This window comes from Danio rerio, chromosome 14 (assembly GCF_052040795.2).
Source record: "Danio rerio strain M-AB ecotype USA chromosome 14, GRCz13ab, whole genome shotgun sequence".
NCBI lineage: Eukaryota > Metazoa > Chordata > Actinopteri > Cypriniformes > Danionidae > Danio > Danio rerio.
In genome coordinates, this window is record NC_141034.1 from 5,128,558 (window position 1) to 5,149,577 (window position 21,020).

The following is a 21,020-nucleotide window of genomic DNA, read 5'->3' on the forward strand; positions in this document are numbered from 1 at the left end:
AATTCATCTGTACCGCATGTCTTTGGACTGTGGGAGAAACTGGAGCACCCGAAGGAAACCCACACGATCGCAGGGAGAACTTGCAAACTCCACACAGAAACGCCCAGTCGAGGCTCGAACCAGCGACCTTCTTGCTTTAAGGTGACAGCACTACCTACGTCGCCTTAAATTAAATTCAATTAAATAAGTGCTAAGTGCTTATGCATTTATGTGTGTGCGTGTGTGTGTGTATGTGGGTGTCTGTGCGTGTGTATGTATATTTAGTAGTGCTGGGCAAAAATGAATCACAATTAATCCATTTTATGAAAATAAAAGTCAAAATAAAAGTTTTTTTGGACATAGTATACAGTATGTGTGTATATTGTGTATATTTATATGTACTTAAACACAAATGTATGCACATATATTTGGGAAAATGTTGATGTATTTCTCATTTATGTATAATAAATACATAATACACCTAAATATTTGATGTGATTAATTGTGATTAATCTTTGCCCAGCACTAATATACATACACATGCACACACATACACATACACATACACACACACACACACACACACACGCACACACGCACACGCGCACACGCGCACACGCGCACACGCACGCACGCACGCACGCACGCACGCGCGCACGCGCGCACTTGCACACACGCACACACACACACACACACACACACACACACACGCATAAGCATTTAGAAAACAGTTAAAACTATTATGTTTAGAAATGTGTTGAAAAAAAATCTCTCTGTTAAACAGCAATTTGGGGAAACAACACTCAGGCGGGCTAATAATTCTGATTTCTATACATCCGAATCAGCAGACATAAACAAATATGACACCTGTACAGATGGCGTCTTTCTGTAGGCTGTTCTTAGACGATCAGCTGTTGTGCCGTTTATCTCCACATATATGCATTTGGCAGATGCTTTCATGGAAAGTGACTTTTTGCATTCAAACAGCATTCCCTGGAAAACAAACCCATGACCCGGCCATGCTCTTCTGCTATATGACGCACGCCGCATACAAAAATAGCTTCAGTCTGAGAGGATGGCTTTATTACATGTTTTTTGTAATAGAATGAATGGGATTTTTAATTGCATGTTGTTGCAGCCTTGGAAATGTTTTATTTTTCCTAGTCTTTGTATTTGAGCATTAGGTCAAGTAACATGTCTTTGCATTGCCGATTTAAAACTTGAGCTTAAAAGATGTTTCAAGTCCTCAACTGCAGTTTTAGGTTTGCAATTATTGCAATTGCAATTATTGTTTTTAGCAATCATTAGTGCGTTTTTCCCAAATTACATTATTGATACTATAACAAATTGATCCTAATTTATGGCAAGAGCTTTTAGGATATGAGGTTTATACTACACAGACCTTTTAAAATTTACTGGGAGAACTCAGCTAAAATAAAACAAAATAAAATAAAAAAAAATAAAAAAATAATAGAAATAAATAAAATGAAATTAAAAACAATAAAATAAAATAAAATAAAATAAAATAACATAAAATTAAATTAAATTAAATTAAATTAAATTAAATTAAATTAAATTAAATTAAATTAAATTAAATTAAATTAATCTAGTGCTGGGCAAAAATGATCACAATTATTCTATAGTTAAAATAAAATAAAAAAATAAAAGTTATTTTTCACATAATATAATTGTGTATACTATATTATGTACATATAAATATGCACATGTACACACATATATTTGAGAAAATGTTAATTTATTAATTTATTAATTTATTAATTTCTCACGTATACATAATAAATATATAATACACATATACACACACATTGGATGCAATTAATCATAATTTATCTTAGCCCAGCACTAATAAAAAAATCAAACACACATGCATGCATACTAAATTATATATACAAATATATATAATGTGTATATACATATATACACAAGCATAGGAACCTAATATTGCAGCTGTTGGACAACATAATGTACTTTTGAGGCTTTTTTTAGTAGAGAATGTAGTTATTTGGATTGCAACTATGCAGTTTATTTATAAGGCTATTTTAAATATTTATAATTTCTTAGAGACAGCGCATTAACGGCCATATCCCGATCGCAACAGAGAAATACTAGAAAATTTCTGTAGACTGATGGCATTTCATGCCGTTTAACCTTATAATCTTGAAATGTGAGCAAAATCAGTTTTGTCATCACTTTAGACATTACGCTAGAGAATCATTCAAATACTAGCTCTAAAGTGATCTGACGTCAGCTGTAGATGTGAATTAATGGTGGAAGAAAGTAGTTCCTCATACAAAAGGGTTTTGAGACTCTCCGTCTTTGATTTTCTTTTTTATAAAAACGATTATGCCGTCGAACTGTTATACAAACGCAATAACACAAGACTTGCGATTATGGCTGTACATTAACACTGGTGAAAGGAATGCGCTGTCATGAGGCCACAGAACGAATGCCTTAGTGTCCCACCAGTGATGATATACAGCCACATCACACTGCTACTCATGAGATATTGCTCTCTCTCTCTCTCTCTCTCTCTCTCTCGTTATATATATATATATATATATATATATATATATATATATATATATAAAGAATAATAAATAAATAAATAAAATAAGTAAATATAAATAATACAAAAATGATGAGTGTGTTTATATATATATATGTGTGTGTGTGTGTGTGTGTGTGTATATATATATATATATATATATAAAGAATAATAAATAAATAAATAAAATAAATAAATATAAATAATACAAAAATGATGAGTGTGTTTATATATATATATATATATATATATATATATATATATATATATATATATATATATATGTGTGTGTGTGTGTGTATGTATATATATATATATATATATATATATATATATATATATATATATATATATATATATATATATATATTATTGTATTATTTTATATTAATTAATTTATTTATTGTGCTTTATTTTTATTTATACTTTGCCTTCTTTATTAATTTATCTGTACTTTCTTAAATATGTCTTTTTAAATCAGTCATGTTCAGTCTGTGTTATTAGCATTGCTTCATGCTTCAGTTGAATTTATGAACTTCCTTGCTTCAAATAATGGCTGATTAATTTCCTGAATCATGGCTCATAACACTTTAACAAAAATTGAAACCTTTCCTATTAAAAAGCATAGTGCTGCTACTGTAAGTGGACACTGTACCAATACTGCTGGAAATTGGAGCAATAAATTACATTGTACCATAAACTACAATAGAAAATGACATAATTAAAAAGAAAATGTTGTTTTTTCTGTATTTGTGATCAAACTAATGCATCCCTACTGAGCTTCAAAGACAAAGTTACTCATTCTTGTACTGTAGACAATCTTGTATTGTAAATATTTCAGATTAACAAGATCCCTTCTGCAGGTAAACAGTCTGCTGTTGTCTCTTCTTGTCTGGGTAGGTGGTTCTTGGCTCGAAAAAGCTGTGAAAGTGTTGAGCCATGATGCAAATGAGAATGACTGCGAAGTGATGCTTTCAGTCCGTCTGTGACAAATAAATCCATAGAAAAGGAATTCAGCTTACCATATCAGTGTCTGAAACAGGGCCGAAACTGGTGACGTAGATGTCGGTCTTCACTGTGGTAACTCGGTCTGTGAAAACAGCAAAATGACCATTGTTATTTTAGCAGAGTGCAACAATGCCTTCAAAGAGGCACCTTTAATAAAATAATAATACAAAATCAAGCTCATGACAATCTGTAACTTTTGGTTTAGGAAAGATTATCAAGATGGAATATGACAAACGATAGACGCACGCATCTTATCAAGTACCCGGAAACGGTTCTAAAATGGAACCAATTCTTGATAGCCAAGCCTAATGATCTCATATGAATATTTTAGCATAATTTGCTCATCCCTCAATAGGAAGTAGAGTTAGGGGTGGGGTTTTGGGGACATGACTCCTTTTGAAAATCATAGTTTTTTAAACAAATGAAATCGAATTATCCACTTTTCTGACAAAATGTAAAACAGTCAGACTGTTAAATATTTCCTATAGAATCTACAGCAACTTACAGGCAGCAGTCCACCAGTAAATTACTGTAAATCAATTACAGCAAACATACTGTATTTACATTCACTGAACCATTTATCATGTTGTATTTGTATTTGCAGTTTTGTATATCTTTACTGTAACATACAGTCATTTTCACAACTTTAAAACTTTAAAATACAGTAACATACTATCCTAAACTGTCCTATACAAGAAACACATTACAATTTTATTTTTTTTTTTACAATTTGACAGCAGAAAGAGCATCTTTTTCTTCAGTCAGTAAATTATTGGCAGCAGTTTACCGGTAACTTGCTGTAAATCGATTACAGCTAAAATACTGTATATACATTACATACAGCACATTTATCTTGCTGTTTATCTTTACAGTAAAATATACAGTAATCTTCACAACTTTAAAATACAGTAACATACCACATAACTGTCCTGCAGTAAAATACAGTTCATATTACAGTTAAATACTGTGCCAATAATAAAAACCTTTAACATGGTACATTTCCACATGAGATAGGAGCGGGAAAAACAAAACACACACACATACACACACACACACACACACAAACACACACACACACACACACACAAACACACACACACAATCATAAACAAGAAATACATTACTTTTTTAAAAGCATCTTTTCTTTCCCGAGTCAGTAACTTCAACCTGTTCACCAGTAACTTACTGTAAAAAAATTACAGCAAGAATACTGTGTTTACATTTACAGCACCATTTATCTTGGTGCATATGTATTTACGGTTTTGTATATCTTTACTGTAACATATACAGAAATTTTCACAATGCAACTTTAAAATACAGTAACATACCGCATAACTGTCCTATAGTAAAATACAGATCCTAATACAGCTAAATACTGTGTAATTAAAAAAAAAAAAAAAAAAAACATCAACAGCTTACATTTTCACATGAGACCAGGCTGAAAAAAACTGTCCTAGACAAGAAATACTTTCTCCCCAGAGTCAGTAACTTATTGGCAGAAGTCCACCAGAAACTTACTGTAAATCAATTACAGCAAAAAATACTGTATTTAAATTACACACAGCACCATTTATCTTGCTATACATCTTTACTGTAAAATTTACAGTAATTTTCACAACTTCACAACTTTAAAATACAGTAACATACCGCATAACTGTCCTATAGTAAAATACAGTTCTTATTTCAGTTAAATACTGTGCCAATAACAAAAACCTTTAACAGGGTGCATTTCCAGATGAGATAGGACTGGGAAAAACAAATCACACACTGTCCTAGACAAGAAATACATTATAATTTTTTTTTTTAATTTGACAGCAGAAAGAGCATTTTTTCTTTCCCGAGTCAGTAACTTACTAGCAGCAGTTCACCAGTAACTTACTGTAAATCAATTACAGCAAGAATACTGTATTTACATTTACAGCACCATTTACCTTGGTGCATATGTATTTACAGTTTTGTATAACTTTACTGTAACATATACAGAAATTTTCACAATGCAACTTTAACATACAGTAACATACCATATAACTGTCCTATTGTTAAATACAGATCTTAGTACAGTTAAATACTGTGTAATTTACAAATAAATCATCAACAGCTTACATTTTCACGTGAGATCGGGCTGAAAAAAATACAGTCCTAGGCAAGAAATGCTTTCTCTCCCGAGTCAGTAACTTATTGGCAGCAGTTCAACAGTAACTTACCGTAAATCAATTACAGCAAACATACACAGCATCATTTATCTAGCTATATATCTTTACTGTAAAATATACAGTAATTTTCAAAACTTTAAAATACAGCAACATACCGCATAACTGTCCTACAGTAAAATACAATTCATATTACAGTTTAATACTGTCATTTACAAAAAAAATTGTTAACATTGCACAATTGCACATAAGATAGAGCTGAAAAAAACACACACACTGTCCTAGACAAAAAAATACATAAGAATTATTTATTTATTTATTTATTTTTCTTACAATGTGACAGCAGAAAGAGCATCTCTTTCTCTCCCGAGTCCTTTTGAGATGAAAGCGTGCATTAGGCAGGGGGTGAATGTGCTCGTGTTTATTGGCCCCGTGTTAAGTTGGCTAGTAATCAAATCTTTGCGCTCTTGCTGCAATATATTCATTTTTCTCCTCCTTTCTAAAAGTAGAAGTACTGATAACACTTTTATACTTAGATAAAAGTAAAGAAGTACAGCCTCAAAAATGTACTAAAGTAAAAAAAGTAAAAAGTACCTGTTTCAATCACAGTCCAAAGACAAGCGCTATAGGTGATTAATAAATCGTCTAAACTGGCAGTAGTGTAAGTGTGTGTGTGATGGGTGTTTCCTAGTACTGGGTTGCAGATAGAATGGTAACCGCTGTGTAAAACATATGCTGGAATAATTATATTTTTATTCATAAATTGCCCAGTATACTTATATTTGTTGTTGTAAAATATTTGTTAAAAAATAGGTCTAAAGGTGTAACTATACAGTCAATAAAAATCAATAAAAACTGTTAAACAGCATACATTCTGTATTTGGAAATATGAACTCATTAGAAATAAAGGAAATAAACCACAATGCATTCATTTTTTTATAAAGTATTTGATTGTTTTAGTACTAAATGTACAAATCTTGACAGAAAAAAACCATTATTTTTCGCGGTATTAGATTGAAAGACCAGAGTAAGCCCTGCAGTATGATCAGAAGTGGACAAAAGGCTTAAGCATTTAAGCGGCCTGTTTTTGAACTGGAATGTGTCTCTCTTGTCTACCTGTGATCCGAACAAGCAAAAGGTGTCATATTACCGTGTAAACAGGACAGCATCAGTCATGTTAAATTAGCCGACTTCCTCTGTCACAGCTGCATAGTCATCCTTGTCATTGCACATATCGTTTTTTTTTTTTCGGGAGTATGCTGTTGTATTTCGCACTGTCGTTGTATCTGTGATCTGTATTTTGTACTGTCTGGAGCCAGCACCTAAGCTTTTCACTCATCATAGCACACGTGCTGCTGCTGATGTGACAATAAAAGTGATTTGATTTGATTTGATTTGATTGCCTTTATCATAGTAATCTTCATAAACTAGCCCACGTACGGTGGGCGATAGCCTTGAAAAGGCCGCGTAGTGCCGCATGCAGATACGTAGACTGACTGCATCAAAACTGTGAAATAATATAGTTTGCGTCACCACACTGCATGGATTAAATAAAATGTAACTATTTATAAAATAAAATTACCTTAAAAGGTATATTTATTAAATAAATACATAACAATAAAATCAAATTAAATCTAAAAAAATTAAAATAATATTTTTAAAGTATAATAAAATTAAATTAAAATTTAATTTAATTTAAAAATAAAAAAAAAATTAAATAAAATTTCTATTAAACTGAATGCTGGGAAGTCATTAGATTGCACTGGATGAATTGTTTGTAGACTGCCTGGATTAAATAAAATAAAATTATTTATAAAATAAAAAAACAATAATTAAATCAAAATAAATAAATAACAATAAAATAAATAAATTAAAAATCAATAAAAACAATAATTCTAACTTAAAAATGATAAAAAAAAATTAAAAAAATTTTAATTAAATTTTATTAAAATTAATTCCACTAAATTTACACTAAATTAAGTAGAAAGCTGGTAAGTCATTTAATTGTACTGGATAAATTATATGGTTTGTAGACAGTATGGATTAAATAAAATTGAATAAAATTACATGGAAATTATATTCCTACAATAAAATAAAATAAGTAGTAGCCAAATTGAATAAAATCAAAACAATATTTGTAGAATTAAATAAAAATTAATTTAAAACAATATGAAAATGAAAGTAATGACCGTGCATTAAAAGATATTATGGAGCAAAAAGTACAGATATTTGTGTAAAAATGTAAGGAGTGAAAGTAAAAAGTTGTAAAAAAATAAGTAGTGGAGTAAAGTACTGATACCAGAGAAATCTACTTAAGTGCAGTAACAAAGTATTTGTACTATTATTATTAAACTACTATGCTATTGTATTTGAATTTGAGGTTGGGTAGATTGTAGTGTTCATGTGTCCTCTGAATACAAGTTTCAAAAATGTATCTTTGGTTAAGTTATTATTTTACAATATTCTGAAGACTTTGTACCTGCACATGAGAAATATTTAAATTTATTAAAAAAAATAAATAAATAAAACTAATGCTGAAACTAATAAAAACTAAAATAAACTAAGCAATTTCAAAATATAGAAACAAAAACTGTATAAAACAAACTGAATTTGAAAACACAAAGTCAAAATGAAATAAAAACTAAAACTAATGAAAAATCAAAACTTAACCTTAATCCTTTCATTTATTTTCCTTAGGCTTAGTCTCTGATTTATCAAGGGTCACCACAGCGGAATGAACTGACAACTAATTCAGCAAATGTTTTACACAGCAGATGCTCTACCAGACACAACCCAGTACTGAGAAACACCCATACACTCTCACATTCATCCAGGTTCATCCAATTCACCTATACTGCATGTCTTTGGACTGTAGAGGAAACTGGAGCACCCGGGGGAAACCCACACCAACACGGGGAGAACATGCAAACTCCACACAGAAATGCTAACTGACCCAGAAAACTTCTTGCTGTGAGGCGACAGTGCTAAACCACTGAGCCACATAATTTATAATAAATGAAATTAAATTTGTAAATAACAAATAAATACAATTAAATAAAATGAAAACTACATTTACAAAATAAAATAAATAACTATAAAATAAATTAAATGAAAAAAATGTATATTTATAAAATAAAAATGGAATAAAAAAATCTATAATTTTAAAATAAATAAAAAACAAATTGGATTAAAACAATACATTTTTAAATAAAATTACATTAAATTAAATTAAAACTATATTCATAAATAACAGTTAAATCCAATTAAATAAAATGAAAACTACATTTAAAAATAAAATAAATAAATGTATATTAAATAAAATTTAAACAATATTTAATAAATAAAATTTTTTATTAAAAAGTAAATAATTTTTAAAATAATAACTTTTAAATAAAATGAAATTAAATGAAATAAAATAAAATGAAATTAAATAAAATAACATAAAATAATAAAATAAAATAAAATAAAATAAAATAAAATAAAATAATAAAATAAAATAAAATAAAATAAAATAATATAGCACTGGACAAATCTGTTAAATTAATAGCATGAATTAAATGAAATAAATGAAATTAAAACTATGTTTATCATTAACAACAAAATTAAATAGAATAAAATAAAACCAAAATATTTTTTAAATAAAAAAATGTATATTAAATAAATAAAAATTTAAATAAATAAGTTGTTGGAAATCACTTTTGCCAACGAAAGTTGTACAAAACTGTGGTATATAAATAAAATTCTCAATGTCATTGTCTAGCAAATGTATGAAAAGCAACTGTGTATTCTGAGCTGGGAGACGCTGGTGTGCTATATTAATAGCTGCATAATGTAGGGGTGGTTTATTCAGCTCCGAGACACCAGCGCGCTTTCATGTCTTTTATTCACTTATTCTCCTCTTCTACAAATGCATGCTGTTAAAAATACTCAGTAATCAGCCGATGACAACAGCAATCAAACAAACAAGGAGGAATTAAGTCTGCGCATCTTAAAAACAATCTATTTCTCTCTCTCTCTTTATCTGTATGTCTGCCTCTCTCGCATCTCTAAAATTGCCCTAATTATACAATGTCGCACACTCGTCTGGGCTCCATCTCAATGAGGGTAAAAAAGGGAAAAAAATGCATTGCTATTCATCTCAGAGTAGATTTTGTGTGCCGAATCGATAGACTGCTGGGAATGTATGAAAAAACACAGAAAAAATATTGAAGTGTTTGGAAAAAAGCTGATGTTTATGGCTTTAAGAAAGTCTTCGGCTCTGTAAAACTGAATTATCGTGATGCTACATTTGCGATTGGGTTGCTGATGCTGTTGCTAAGGTGTGGTAGGAGTGGTTTAGAAAAATGATTCGAAGTGAAGTGCAATGTTATATGATGTGAGCAGCTCATGATATAGTGTGTTTAGAGGATTGTCATTTCACCATTTAGCTGATTTGTAATGGAACATTTTTAAAATAAGCTGGTTGGCAACATAAGAGAAGTGCTCCTCTAAGTGCTCCTCAAATTTGTCGGTCAGATTAAATGGTTGAACATTAATAAATTATTGTTGTTATTATTATATTTATTTTTATTGAAAACCTGTAACCTTGCACTAGATTAATGATTTGTCGACTTAAGTTTAAATTTAAATAAATTAAATTAAATTAAATTAAATTAAATTAAATTAAATTAAATTAAATTTGTTCCTATAACTAAAAGCTAGGAAGTCATTAAATTGCACTTGATGATTGGTTTGTAGACTACACCAATAAAAATTAAACTATTTATAAAATAAAATTACATTAAAAGTATATTTATTAAATAAATACATAACAATAACATTAAATTAAATTAAATCAAAATTAATTAAAAATATTTTAAAAGTATAAATAAAATTATATTAAATAAAATTTAAAAATAAAATAAAATAAAAATTCTGTTAACCTGAAAGCTGGGAAGTCAGATTGCACTAGATGATTGATTTGTAGACTGCCTGGATTAAATCAAATTAAACTATATATAAAATAAAATTAAAAGTATATTTATTAAATAAATAAATAACAAATAAATTAAATTAAATAAAAAAATAATAAAAACAATATTCTAACTTATAAATTAAAATAAAATATAAATTTAAATAAAATAGATTAAATAAAAAATAAATAAACATAAATTCCATTAAATTGACACTAGTACAAATCTGGGAGCTCATTAAATTGCACTGGATGAATGGTTTGTGGACTGCATGAATTAAATAAAATTAAACTATTCATAAAATTAAATTAAATTAAATTAAAAGTATATTTATAAAAATTAATTAATAATAATAAAATTAAATTATGATAATAATAATAATATAAAATTAAAATGAATTAAAATAACGTTTTTAAAATTAAGTTAAAATTAATTCCACTAAATTGACACTAAATTAAGTAGAAAGCTAGTAAGTCATTCAATTATATTGGAAAAATGCCATGGTTTGTAGACTGTATGGATTAAATAAAATTAAATCAAATTACATTGAAATTGTATTCATAAAATAAAATAAGTAGTTTTCAAATTGAATAAAATCTAAACAATATTTATACAATTAAATAAAAATAAATTAAAAACAACACTTTTTAATTAAAAAAAATATTTAAAAGAAATGACAATTACATAAATTTAAATTTAATTAAAACAAAAAAAATATTAAAACAATACTTTCTAAATCAAAAAAAAAATAATTCCATTAAATTGACTCTAAATGGAGTAGAAAAACGGCTCGGAAGTCATTCGATAGAACTGGACAAATGGTTTGCAGACTGTGTGGATTAAAATAAATTAAGTTAATACTTATAAAATAAACTAAAATCTATATTAATAAAATAAACTAAATAATAATAGAATTAAATTTAATTAAAACTACATTTATAAAATAAATAAAAAAGAATAAAAACAATATTCATAAAATAAAATAAAAATAAATTAAAAAAAAGGGCGTCACGATGGTGCAGTGGGTAGCACGATCGCCTCACAGCAAGAAGGTCGCTGGTTTCAGCTCCAGCTTGGTCAGTTGGTATTTCTGTGGGGAGTTTGCATGTTCTCACTGTGTTGGCGTCGCTTTCCTCCACAAGTCCAAAGACATGTGGTATAGGGGATTTGAAGAAACTTAATTGGCCGTAGTGTATGTGTGTGAATGGATGTTTTCCAGTACTGGGTTGCAGCTGGAAGGGCATCCGCTGTGTAAAACATATGCTGGATTAGTTGGCGGTTCATTCCGCTGTGGCGACTCCTGACGAATAAAGGGACTAAGCCAAAAAGAAAATATATGAAAGAAAGAAAGAAAATTATATATCTAATTTTAAATCAAATAAAAACAATATCTATAAAATCAAATAGACACTAAATTCAGTAGGTGGACTGCTGGGAAGTCATTCAAATAAAGAAACCCTAATGTTGACGGAAGCTCTTCAGAGCCGCAGCTGCATGTCTATAGCAGATGGCATTATTCAGCGGGTCAGATGGTTGTTGTTAGTGGACTGTGGCTCTGGGTGAATGTAAAGTGCTTCAGTCTCTGAGGGACGATGCAAGAGTCTGACTGAAACGAGACTGGGGGGGGGGGGGGGTATGAAGAACTGCTCTTATATTCATGAGGTTATTCACATCTCTCTCTCTCTCTCTCTCTCTCTCTCTATATATATATATATATATATATATATATGCTTCTGTGCAGCGTCTGAGGGAAAACCCTGTCTGTTTGACTTCACCTCTGTCTCTCTTTCCCTCAGCTTTTTAAAACACTGTGAACTGCCTTGATTTATTTTTTCTATCTGAAAATAAACTACACCGCATGATTCAGAATTACCTCTGAACTTTAAATGTACACAGGAGACTCCATTCTCAGATGATGTATGTCTAATGTAGTAGCTTTTCACGATGAATGAGACATTCTCTGGACTTACGTTTTTGATGACGAATGGAATGAAAATGGGAAAATGCGATTCTGCCTTTGGGAATTTGAGATACATTGAAGGTTTTCTTTAAAAAGAAAACACATTCAGCCTGGGTTTGCTTTGCATTTTTAGGACCAAGATGGCATATCGGTGGGTAAATAAATGAAAGTTGTGTTTTTTGCATATTGCAAGTGAAATAATTATGCAAATATACCAATAGAAATATGTGAATGCTCGGCACATTTTTTTTTTTTTTTTTTGCTTGGGGGTTAAAAATGGTAAGACTTTACTTGAAGGGGGTTTAATAGACTAAATCAATGTGAGGCTAATCTACCATGTCAAATTCAATAAATCTGCCATGAGTTCCTGATGTGGGCATAACTCACATAACCTTCTGTACTGTCTCTCCTTCACTTGCGGTCTATAGGCTGCAACATATTCTTACCACAGATCGATACACATCAGTACAGGCATCCATTTATTGTCTGCAAATAAGCCTTTCTGGAGTCAAACTACAATAGTAGCCCAAAAAGCAGGCTATGCTCTGTCATTTTTTTTTTCTTGCAACGTTATTTTCAAAATAGCCCAATTTTCCTGAAAAAAGAGTGTCTGGGAGCTCACTGGGTTTTTAGATGAGGGATAAAATTGCTTTTCTTTACTGTCAAGATCACAGTGAACCATAGTTTAATTGATTTTGTGTTTACTTGTGAAAAAAGGCTCCAATGCTTGCTTATTGACTACTTTTTTATTGTTTTACTTTATAGTGTTTTATTAAATCCTGAATCTGCTTTTAATCATTGCGATTTTTAGTTTTTATACTTATCTTGTTACCATTTTATATATATACACACACACACACACATATATACATACACATATACATATATATATATATATATACATATATATATATATATATATATATATATATATATATATATATATATATATATATATATATATATATAAATTAATTAATCAATTAATTAACTAAATAAATATACACATATAAATAAAAAAAATAAATGAATAAAATAAATAAATAAATAAATGAATGTATAAATAATTAAATAATTATTAAAATTATTAAAATGAATAAATAAAGGAATGAATGAAATAACACATAAAATAATAAAAAAACAAATAATTAAATAAAGAAATTAATGATGAATAAATAAATGAATAAATGAACACATATAAATAAATAAATAAATAAATGAACACATATAATAAATAAATACATTAACACATATAATACATAAATGATAAATAAATAAACACATATAATAAATAAATAAATAAATAAATAAATAAATAAATAAATAAATAAATAAATAAATAAATAAATGAACCACACATACATTAAAAATACATGAACACATGTAAACAAAGAAACAAACAAATAAATAAATGCGTTATTTTAATATTATGTTAATATAACTATATACATTTGTATATAAATATTTATTCATACAACAATTCTGTCTGGTTCTTGAATCTGATTGGCTGATAGCGGTGCAATATTCTGCAAATAACAGCACTCGTCCAGCCTTTTCACCCTTGTGTAGTACTCCACCTACATACAGCAACTCTACAGTTTGACAAATATTGTTGCTGCTGGACAACATAATGCATCTTTAAGGCTTTTTTAGTCAAGAATGTCAGTGTTTAGATTGGAATTATACAGTTTATTTATAAGGATAGTGCCTATTTTAAATATTTATAATTTTTTAAACAGACAGCGCATCGGTGGCTGGTTGACATTGACATAGTCTATCCACAAAATTTCGACAGAGACCGCATTAAAAGCTCTGAAAAGAGAAAAACAGCATAGTTTCTTACTAATGATAGATAGATAGATAGATAGATAGATAGATAGATAGATAGATAGATAGATAGATAGATAGATAGATAGATAGATAGATAGATAGATAGATAGATAGATAGATAGATAGATAGATAGATAGATAGATAGATAGAGACTATATTACGTTTTTAATATCATACCATGGACCTAAATTAACATGAACTAACAAGCCAACAGTTCATTATATTTATATTTACATCAATTGAAATCCATTTATATTCATTTAATGCAAACAAATGTTAATGATCTTATTTTAATGAGTTCAAGACTATTTGTTGTCATAAAAATTCATCAGATCTTATTCAAATGTGCTTATGAACAACACAGGCTTACAATTCATAGAGTCCATTCAACTGCTTATTTATAAATAAAGCTCGGAAACAAAAAACAAGATGCAAACGCATATTTATCTCATCTTACCATTGTGCTATTAATTATACCATTGTGTATGAAATGTGCTCTACAATAATCTTGCCTTTTCAATCTTCATAACCTGCAATTGGAAATAGCAAACAGTTTAATGACATGCATATAAACGGCAAGAACAACACTGCAGATTCACCTTGAACTGATTCTATGGTCTCTTGAGGATGAAATGATTATCCGAGTCTGCTTTATGCTCATTCTTCATGTTTCGTTTATGAGGTCATTATATCTTCATCCCAGTCGGCGGTAAACTGGAGATGCTCTTTGACTCGCTCGCAAAAAGTTAATCAGCCATAAACGTGAACGGATAACAACACATTCAGATTTACTGAAACATTCAGGCGTCCTGTGATTGACTGACTGTGGTATTGAATGGAGGAACAGGGCTTTGTGGGAGTTTGGCTTCAGGAATGATGGGTATATCGACCTCTTAAGCTGTTTTTTTTTTTTTTTTTTAAACCGGGGTCTGGATGGGCGGAATGAAGGATGATGAAAAACATTTACATAAAACCAATATATGGGTGACTGGATTTCCACGAAATGTATCTGAACATCTTTAAGGTAAGATTTATAGCGTGTATATACACATCTGAAGGTAAAATGATTAGCTTTCCTGTGAAAATGTTACATTTTTTAACCCAAGTGATGTTTAATGGAACAAGGAAATTTTCACAGTATTTCATATAATTCTTTGTCTTCTGGGGGAATGGTATATAAAAAACTTAAATTAAATTAAATTGCATTAAATTAAATTGCATTAAATTAAATTGCATTAAATTAAATTGCATTAAATTAAATTGCATTAAATTAAATTAAATTAAATTAAATTAAATTAAATTAAATTAAATTAAATTAAATTAAATTAAATTAAATTAAATTAAATCACATACAGTACCACCAACATATTTTAAATGTACTTTTCAGGGTAAAGATAAACATAAAAATAAACAAACAAACATACAAACAAATATTAAATAAACAAATAGTAAGTGGATTAAATAAACAGTATGGTATGCATTTAATGGATTTAAAAGTTGATAACCCCAAAGGAATACACAAATGAATGAAGGAACATACAAAAGAATGAATGAAGGAACGAAGAAACAAACAAACAAACAATGAACAAACAAACAAATAAACAAACGAATGAGCAAACTAAAAAAACTAAGAAACAAATGAATGAGCGAAAATAGAATGAATGAACAAAAAAGAATGAACAAACAATGAAAAGAATGAATGACCGAACGAATGGACAACTGAAGAAATGAATGCACAAACTAATGAACCAATAAATGAACAAACAAATGAATGAATGTACAAATGAACTAATGAACAAGTGAACGAGCAAAAAAAGAATGAACGAATAATCAAAAGAAAAAACAAACAAATGAACAACCAAACTAATGAACAAACGAACATGATAAAAAACAAAACAAATGAATGAACAAACAGATGAATGAAGAAATGATCAAACTAACTAACGAACAAAATAGAGGAATGAACAAACAAAAAAATGAAGGAATGGACAAACTAACAAACAAATAATCAAGCAAAAAAAACAACAAATGATTAAAAGAACAGACAAATGAATGAACGGATGAACAAATTCACAAACAAACAGATGAACAAATGGATGAACAAATGAACTAACTAAAGAACTAATGAACAAATGGACAAATTAATGAACTAACTAACTAACAAACAAACGAACTAACTAACAAACAAAGAACAAACAAATAAATGAACAAACGAATGAACAAACTAACAAACAAATGAACAAAATAAAGAATGAACAAATTAACCAACAAATGAATGAACGAACAAACGAACAAACTAATGAACAAGTGAACAAGCAAAAAAAATAAAAATTAACAAATGATCAATTAAAGGATGAAAAAGCGAAAAAAAAGAATGAACAAACAATTAAAAGGAAAAACAAACGAACAGACGGATAAATAAATGAATGAACTAACTAACAAACAAAATAAAGAATGAACAAAATAACAAAGAAACAAGCCAAAAAAGAATGAGCAAATGATTAAAAGAAAGAACAAACAAATTAACAACCTAACTTAACATAACCAACGAACATAAAAACAAAGGAAGAAATAATCACTGAATGATCAATGAACTAACTATCAAAATAAAAAAATGAAAAAATGAACAGACAAAAAAATAAGTGACTAACAACTAACAAACAAGTAAACAAGCAAAAAAGTAAACAAATAAACAAAAGAAAGAACGAACAAATAAAAAGACAAACGAATGGACAAACAAACGACTGAACGAATAAAAGAAGGTACAAAAAATGAATGCACTAACTAGCCAATAAACAAACCAAAGAAAAATTAAGAAAAGAATGAATGAACAAAATAAACAAATAAACAAATGATCACAAGAAAGAATGAACAACTGAACGAACAAACTAACTAACTTACAAAATAAAAAACAATTAAATAAACAAACAAACTAACAAACTAACTAACAAACTAACAAACTAACCAACTAACTAACTAACTAACTAACTAACTAACTAACTAACTAACTAACAAATAAACAAACAAATAAATGATCAAAATAAACAATGAACTAATGAAACAAACAAACTAACTAACTAACTAACTAACTCACTAACAAAATAACAAACAAACTTTCTAAGAGATGTTTTGTTGTAATTAATAATTCATTCATTTTCTTGCTGTTTCTGAAGGAAAACTGTTTCTACACAATTTTATAACACTCAGCAGGAGAGAGACGTTATCAAAAATTGCCTTAGCCCTGCGGTTTGCACAACACATGACTTTACAGTAATCCTTGTAAACAAGCCAATGATTGGATTATTGATTTTTTGGATGAAATGTTGACAGGATGCTGGTCTGATCCTATAAAGCAATCTTTGACCGTGAGGAATGACCTCTAACGTTCAGCTAATGACACAAGACGGTTCACTCGGTTAGCCTAAACAAACAACCCGGACCCAGCCCTTGACCCCAGCATTAATAAGGCGGCCTTGCTGGATATAGAGTCAAACTTCATGGGCTAAAACCAGAGGCAAGGCCAAACGTGGGTTGTCCCAAGGCCAAAAAAGGGTTGTTACTAGAAGGGATACAGCTGTGGCCGGAGGTTAACAAGAAATGTTTAAGGCTATTAAGACACATTTAAACTGTTTTCGTATGATAAGACCATATATATCTCGTAAAGCAGCGCAAATGTTTGTGCATGCTATGATATTATCACGTATGTCTTATTGTGCAATAATCTGGGGTCAAGCAACCCAGTCAGTTGTTAAGCCTGTAATGTCTCTTTACAAACACACTTTAAAAGTAATGGATCAGAAACCAATAAGATGGCACCATTGTCAAATTCACCTGTACTGCATGTCTTTGGACTGTGGGGGAAACCCACGCATACACAGAGAGAACATGCAAACTCCACACATAAATGCCAACTGACCCAGCTGAGGCTCAAACCAATGCCCTTTCTTTCTTTTATTTTATAAATATTATCATTCATTTTTATTTTCTAAATGTAGTTTTGATTTAATTTAATTATTATTTATTTTATTTTCTAAATATAGATTTTATTTTATAAGTATTGCTCTAATTTAATTTATTTTAGTCCACACAGTCTACAAACCATTTTTCCAGTTCTATCGAATGACTTCCTAGCTGTTTTTCTACTCAACTTGGTGTCAATTTAGTGGAATTATTTTTTATTTTATTTCGTTTTAATTTATTTTCATTTTCATTTTAAAAAGTATTGTTTTAATTAATTTTTGTTTTATTTTATTTAAATTTATTTAATTGTCATTTCTTTTTTTAATTAATAAATATGGTTTCAATTTATTTTCATTTAATTTTATAAATATTGTTTTGATTTTTATTCAATTTGACTACTACTTATTTTATGAATACAATTTCCATGTAATTTTATTTAATTTTATTTAATCCATACAGTCTACAAATCATTTCATTTATCCAGTACAATTTAATTGCATATTTAACCCATATTCACAGAAAAACACAGAATTGTTGACATTTTTGCAGATTTATTTAAAAAAAATGAAATATCACATGCTCCAAAGTATTCAGACTCTGCTGAGCATTCAGCGGATGCCGTTCCAGCTGCCACCCATCACTGGAAAACACCCATACCCATACAAACACCCAGATAATTTAGCTTACCCAATTCACCTGTACCGCATGCCTTTGGGCTGAGGGGGAAACCAGAGCACCCGTAGGAAACTCACGCATACACGGGGAGAACATGCAAGCTCCACACAGAAATGCCAACTCACAAAGCTGAGGCTCGAACCAGCGACCTTCTTGCTGTGAGGCGACAGCACTCCGCCAATATTCACTTTACAATATCTGGTTAAAATCTAAGCTGAGAGAACCGGAAGACAATTGAGATTCAACACAGGTCGAGTACAAACAGCCCATTCAGCCTTGCCGTTAAAAACAGTTCAAAGCATGCGAAGAGAAGATGAAAAGATTCAGCCCTCCTCTCTCCTGAAAATATGCACCTTGTCTTTGAAAGCCTGAAAAAATATTACTTATTCATTCTGCTTTGTCTTTTCAGGCTCTCGTATCATCGCTTCAGTGTTAGCGGTGGGTAGGCTTTATGCTAGCTGCTTCGTTAATATGCTTAGACCAACCTGAACCTCATTGGAGCTCTAAACACGAAATCTGACCGACTGTGTTTTATTGTTCTTTCCCAGCTCTTGTGATTTAATAGCAACCCAAGCTATGTTTCATTTAGGTATCAACAGCACTAGGGGAAAGTCAGATTATTGACACTACTACATTTTTCAGCAAGTTTTCCTGAGGCAGTAATCAAACACACACACACACGCACGCACACACACACACACACACACACACACACACACACAAAACTGCATCTGCTTTCTCTCAAGCAGCATTGTGAAGAAATTGGGATTTACCTCTCCTGTCGTGTTCACATCCTGCCCCTTACTTCAGTGTTCCTGGTCAAAATTGACTGGTTTGTTTTAAATGCTCTTATATTAGCTCACAAATCATTTTTCTCCTTCAAATTTGTATTCAATATTCTTTAGCTGTGAACAATGTCTCAAAGTAGTGTTTAACCAGTTAAACTCTGCTGTTATTTTGGGATTTCCGCCTGGATTTTGCCTACCCAAATTTAAAAGCTTTCCAAATCGACATGTAGAGGTGTAAATGCAAAAAAATTGTTATCATTTTAAAGAAAACCCTTTGACTTTTCATAAAACACTATTGAAAGTATTTACAATATCTGTATATGTTGTCTGTGTTATAATAAACACCTAATAAAGAGGTGCTTTTTTTTTATTTTTTTTATGAAGTCAAATTTGAAAGTGTACCTTGTAGGTTCTTTGTGGTTTAGGTTGATGTAATTAATTTTGGTGGTTCCTGCACATGTCTGTAATCATAGGAAAAAAGAAAAATGTCTCTAACATAATCTTTGCAAAAGTTATTGTATTACCACTGATGAGAGGTGCTTTACAAGCCACAGGGAGCAATCATTGTTTTCATATTTTACTACTCTTGTGTTTGATCAAACATAATTCACTGTGTTTGGACCACGTCAGACATATAAAAGGATTACTTATGCACGTCACCTCAAAAACAGAGGAGAATGGCCCTGAAGCGCACAGCAAAAGGTAAAAGATGACAGCTGTCTGTGCTATCTGGGGCTGCTTATTGATTATAAATGTATTGTTTTCACTTCTGTGCCATGGAAACACGGCGATTCATTCGACAACTGTTTGATATGTGAATATAATTCAGTAAAAATAACGCTAGAACCATATGAGCTTTCATTTTTCATACTTTTCATTTGAGCTATAACTTGTACATGTGTCATTTGATAAATATGAAAACGAACTATTGTAAAATACCTAGCTCAGGTTTCCAAAATACTGTGTATTTAAGTGTAAATAACTTTTGTACAGTAGAATAAAAACCAAAGTGATGCATATGTGCATAAAATATTGCTTCTACACTTTCAAACGAAACCACTTACGGGGGTCTGATGCAATGCTAGCCCTTTAAATCTTAAAGCTAATGTCGATGACGTCACGGACGCGGAGTTTAACTGGCTAACATGACT

At 29.8% G+C, this 21,020-nt stretch overlaps 2 protein-coding genes across 3 annotated transcripts in view; both read right to left on the reverse strand.

Annotated features, from left to right (window-relative positions):
- Window positions 1–21,020, reverse strand: part of guf1 (GTP binding elongation factor GUF1) — a 365,170-nt gene that overhangs the window by 259,349 nt on the left and 84,801 nt on the right. The window lies entirely within an intron of this gene.
- Window positions 1–21,020, reverse strand: part of gabra2b (gamma-aminobutyric acid type A receptor subunit alpha2b) — a 164,591-nt gene that overhangs the window by 120,927 nt on the left and 22,644 nt on the right. For both annotated transcript variants that reach the window (XR_015507068.1, XM_087281138.1), the window contains exon 4: window positions 3,568–3,635. Coding sequence is in view for 1 of the 2 variants with exons in the window: in XM_087281138.1 (XP_087137264.1) it covers window positions 3,568–3,635 (68 nt within the window). In the remaining variant the exon portion in view is untranslated. The remainder of the gene's footprint in view (window positions 1–3,567; window positions 3,636–21,020) is intronic.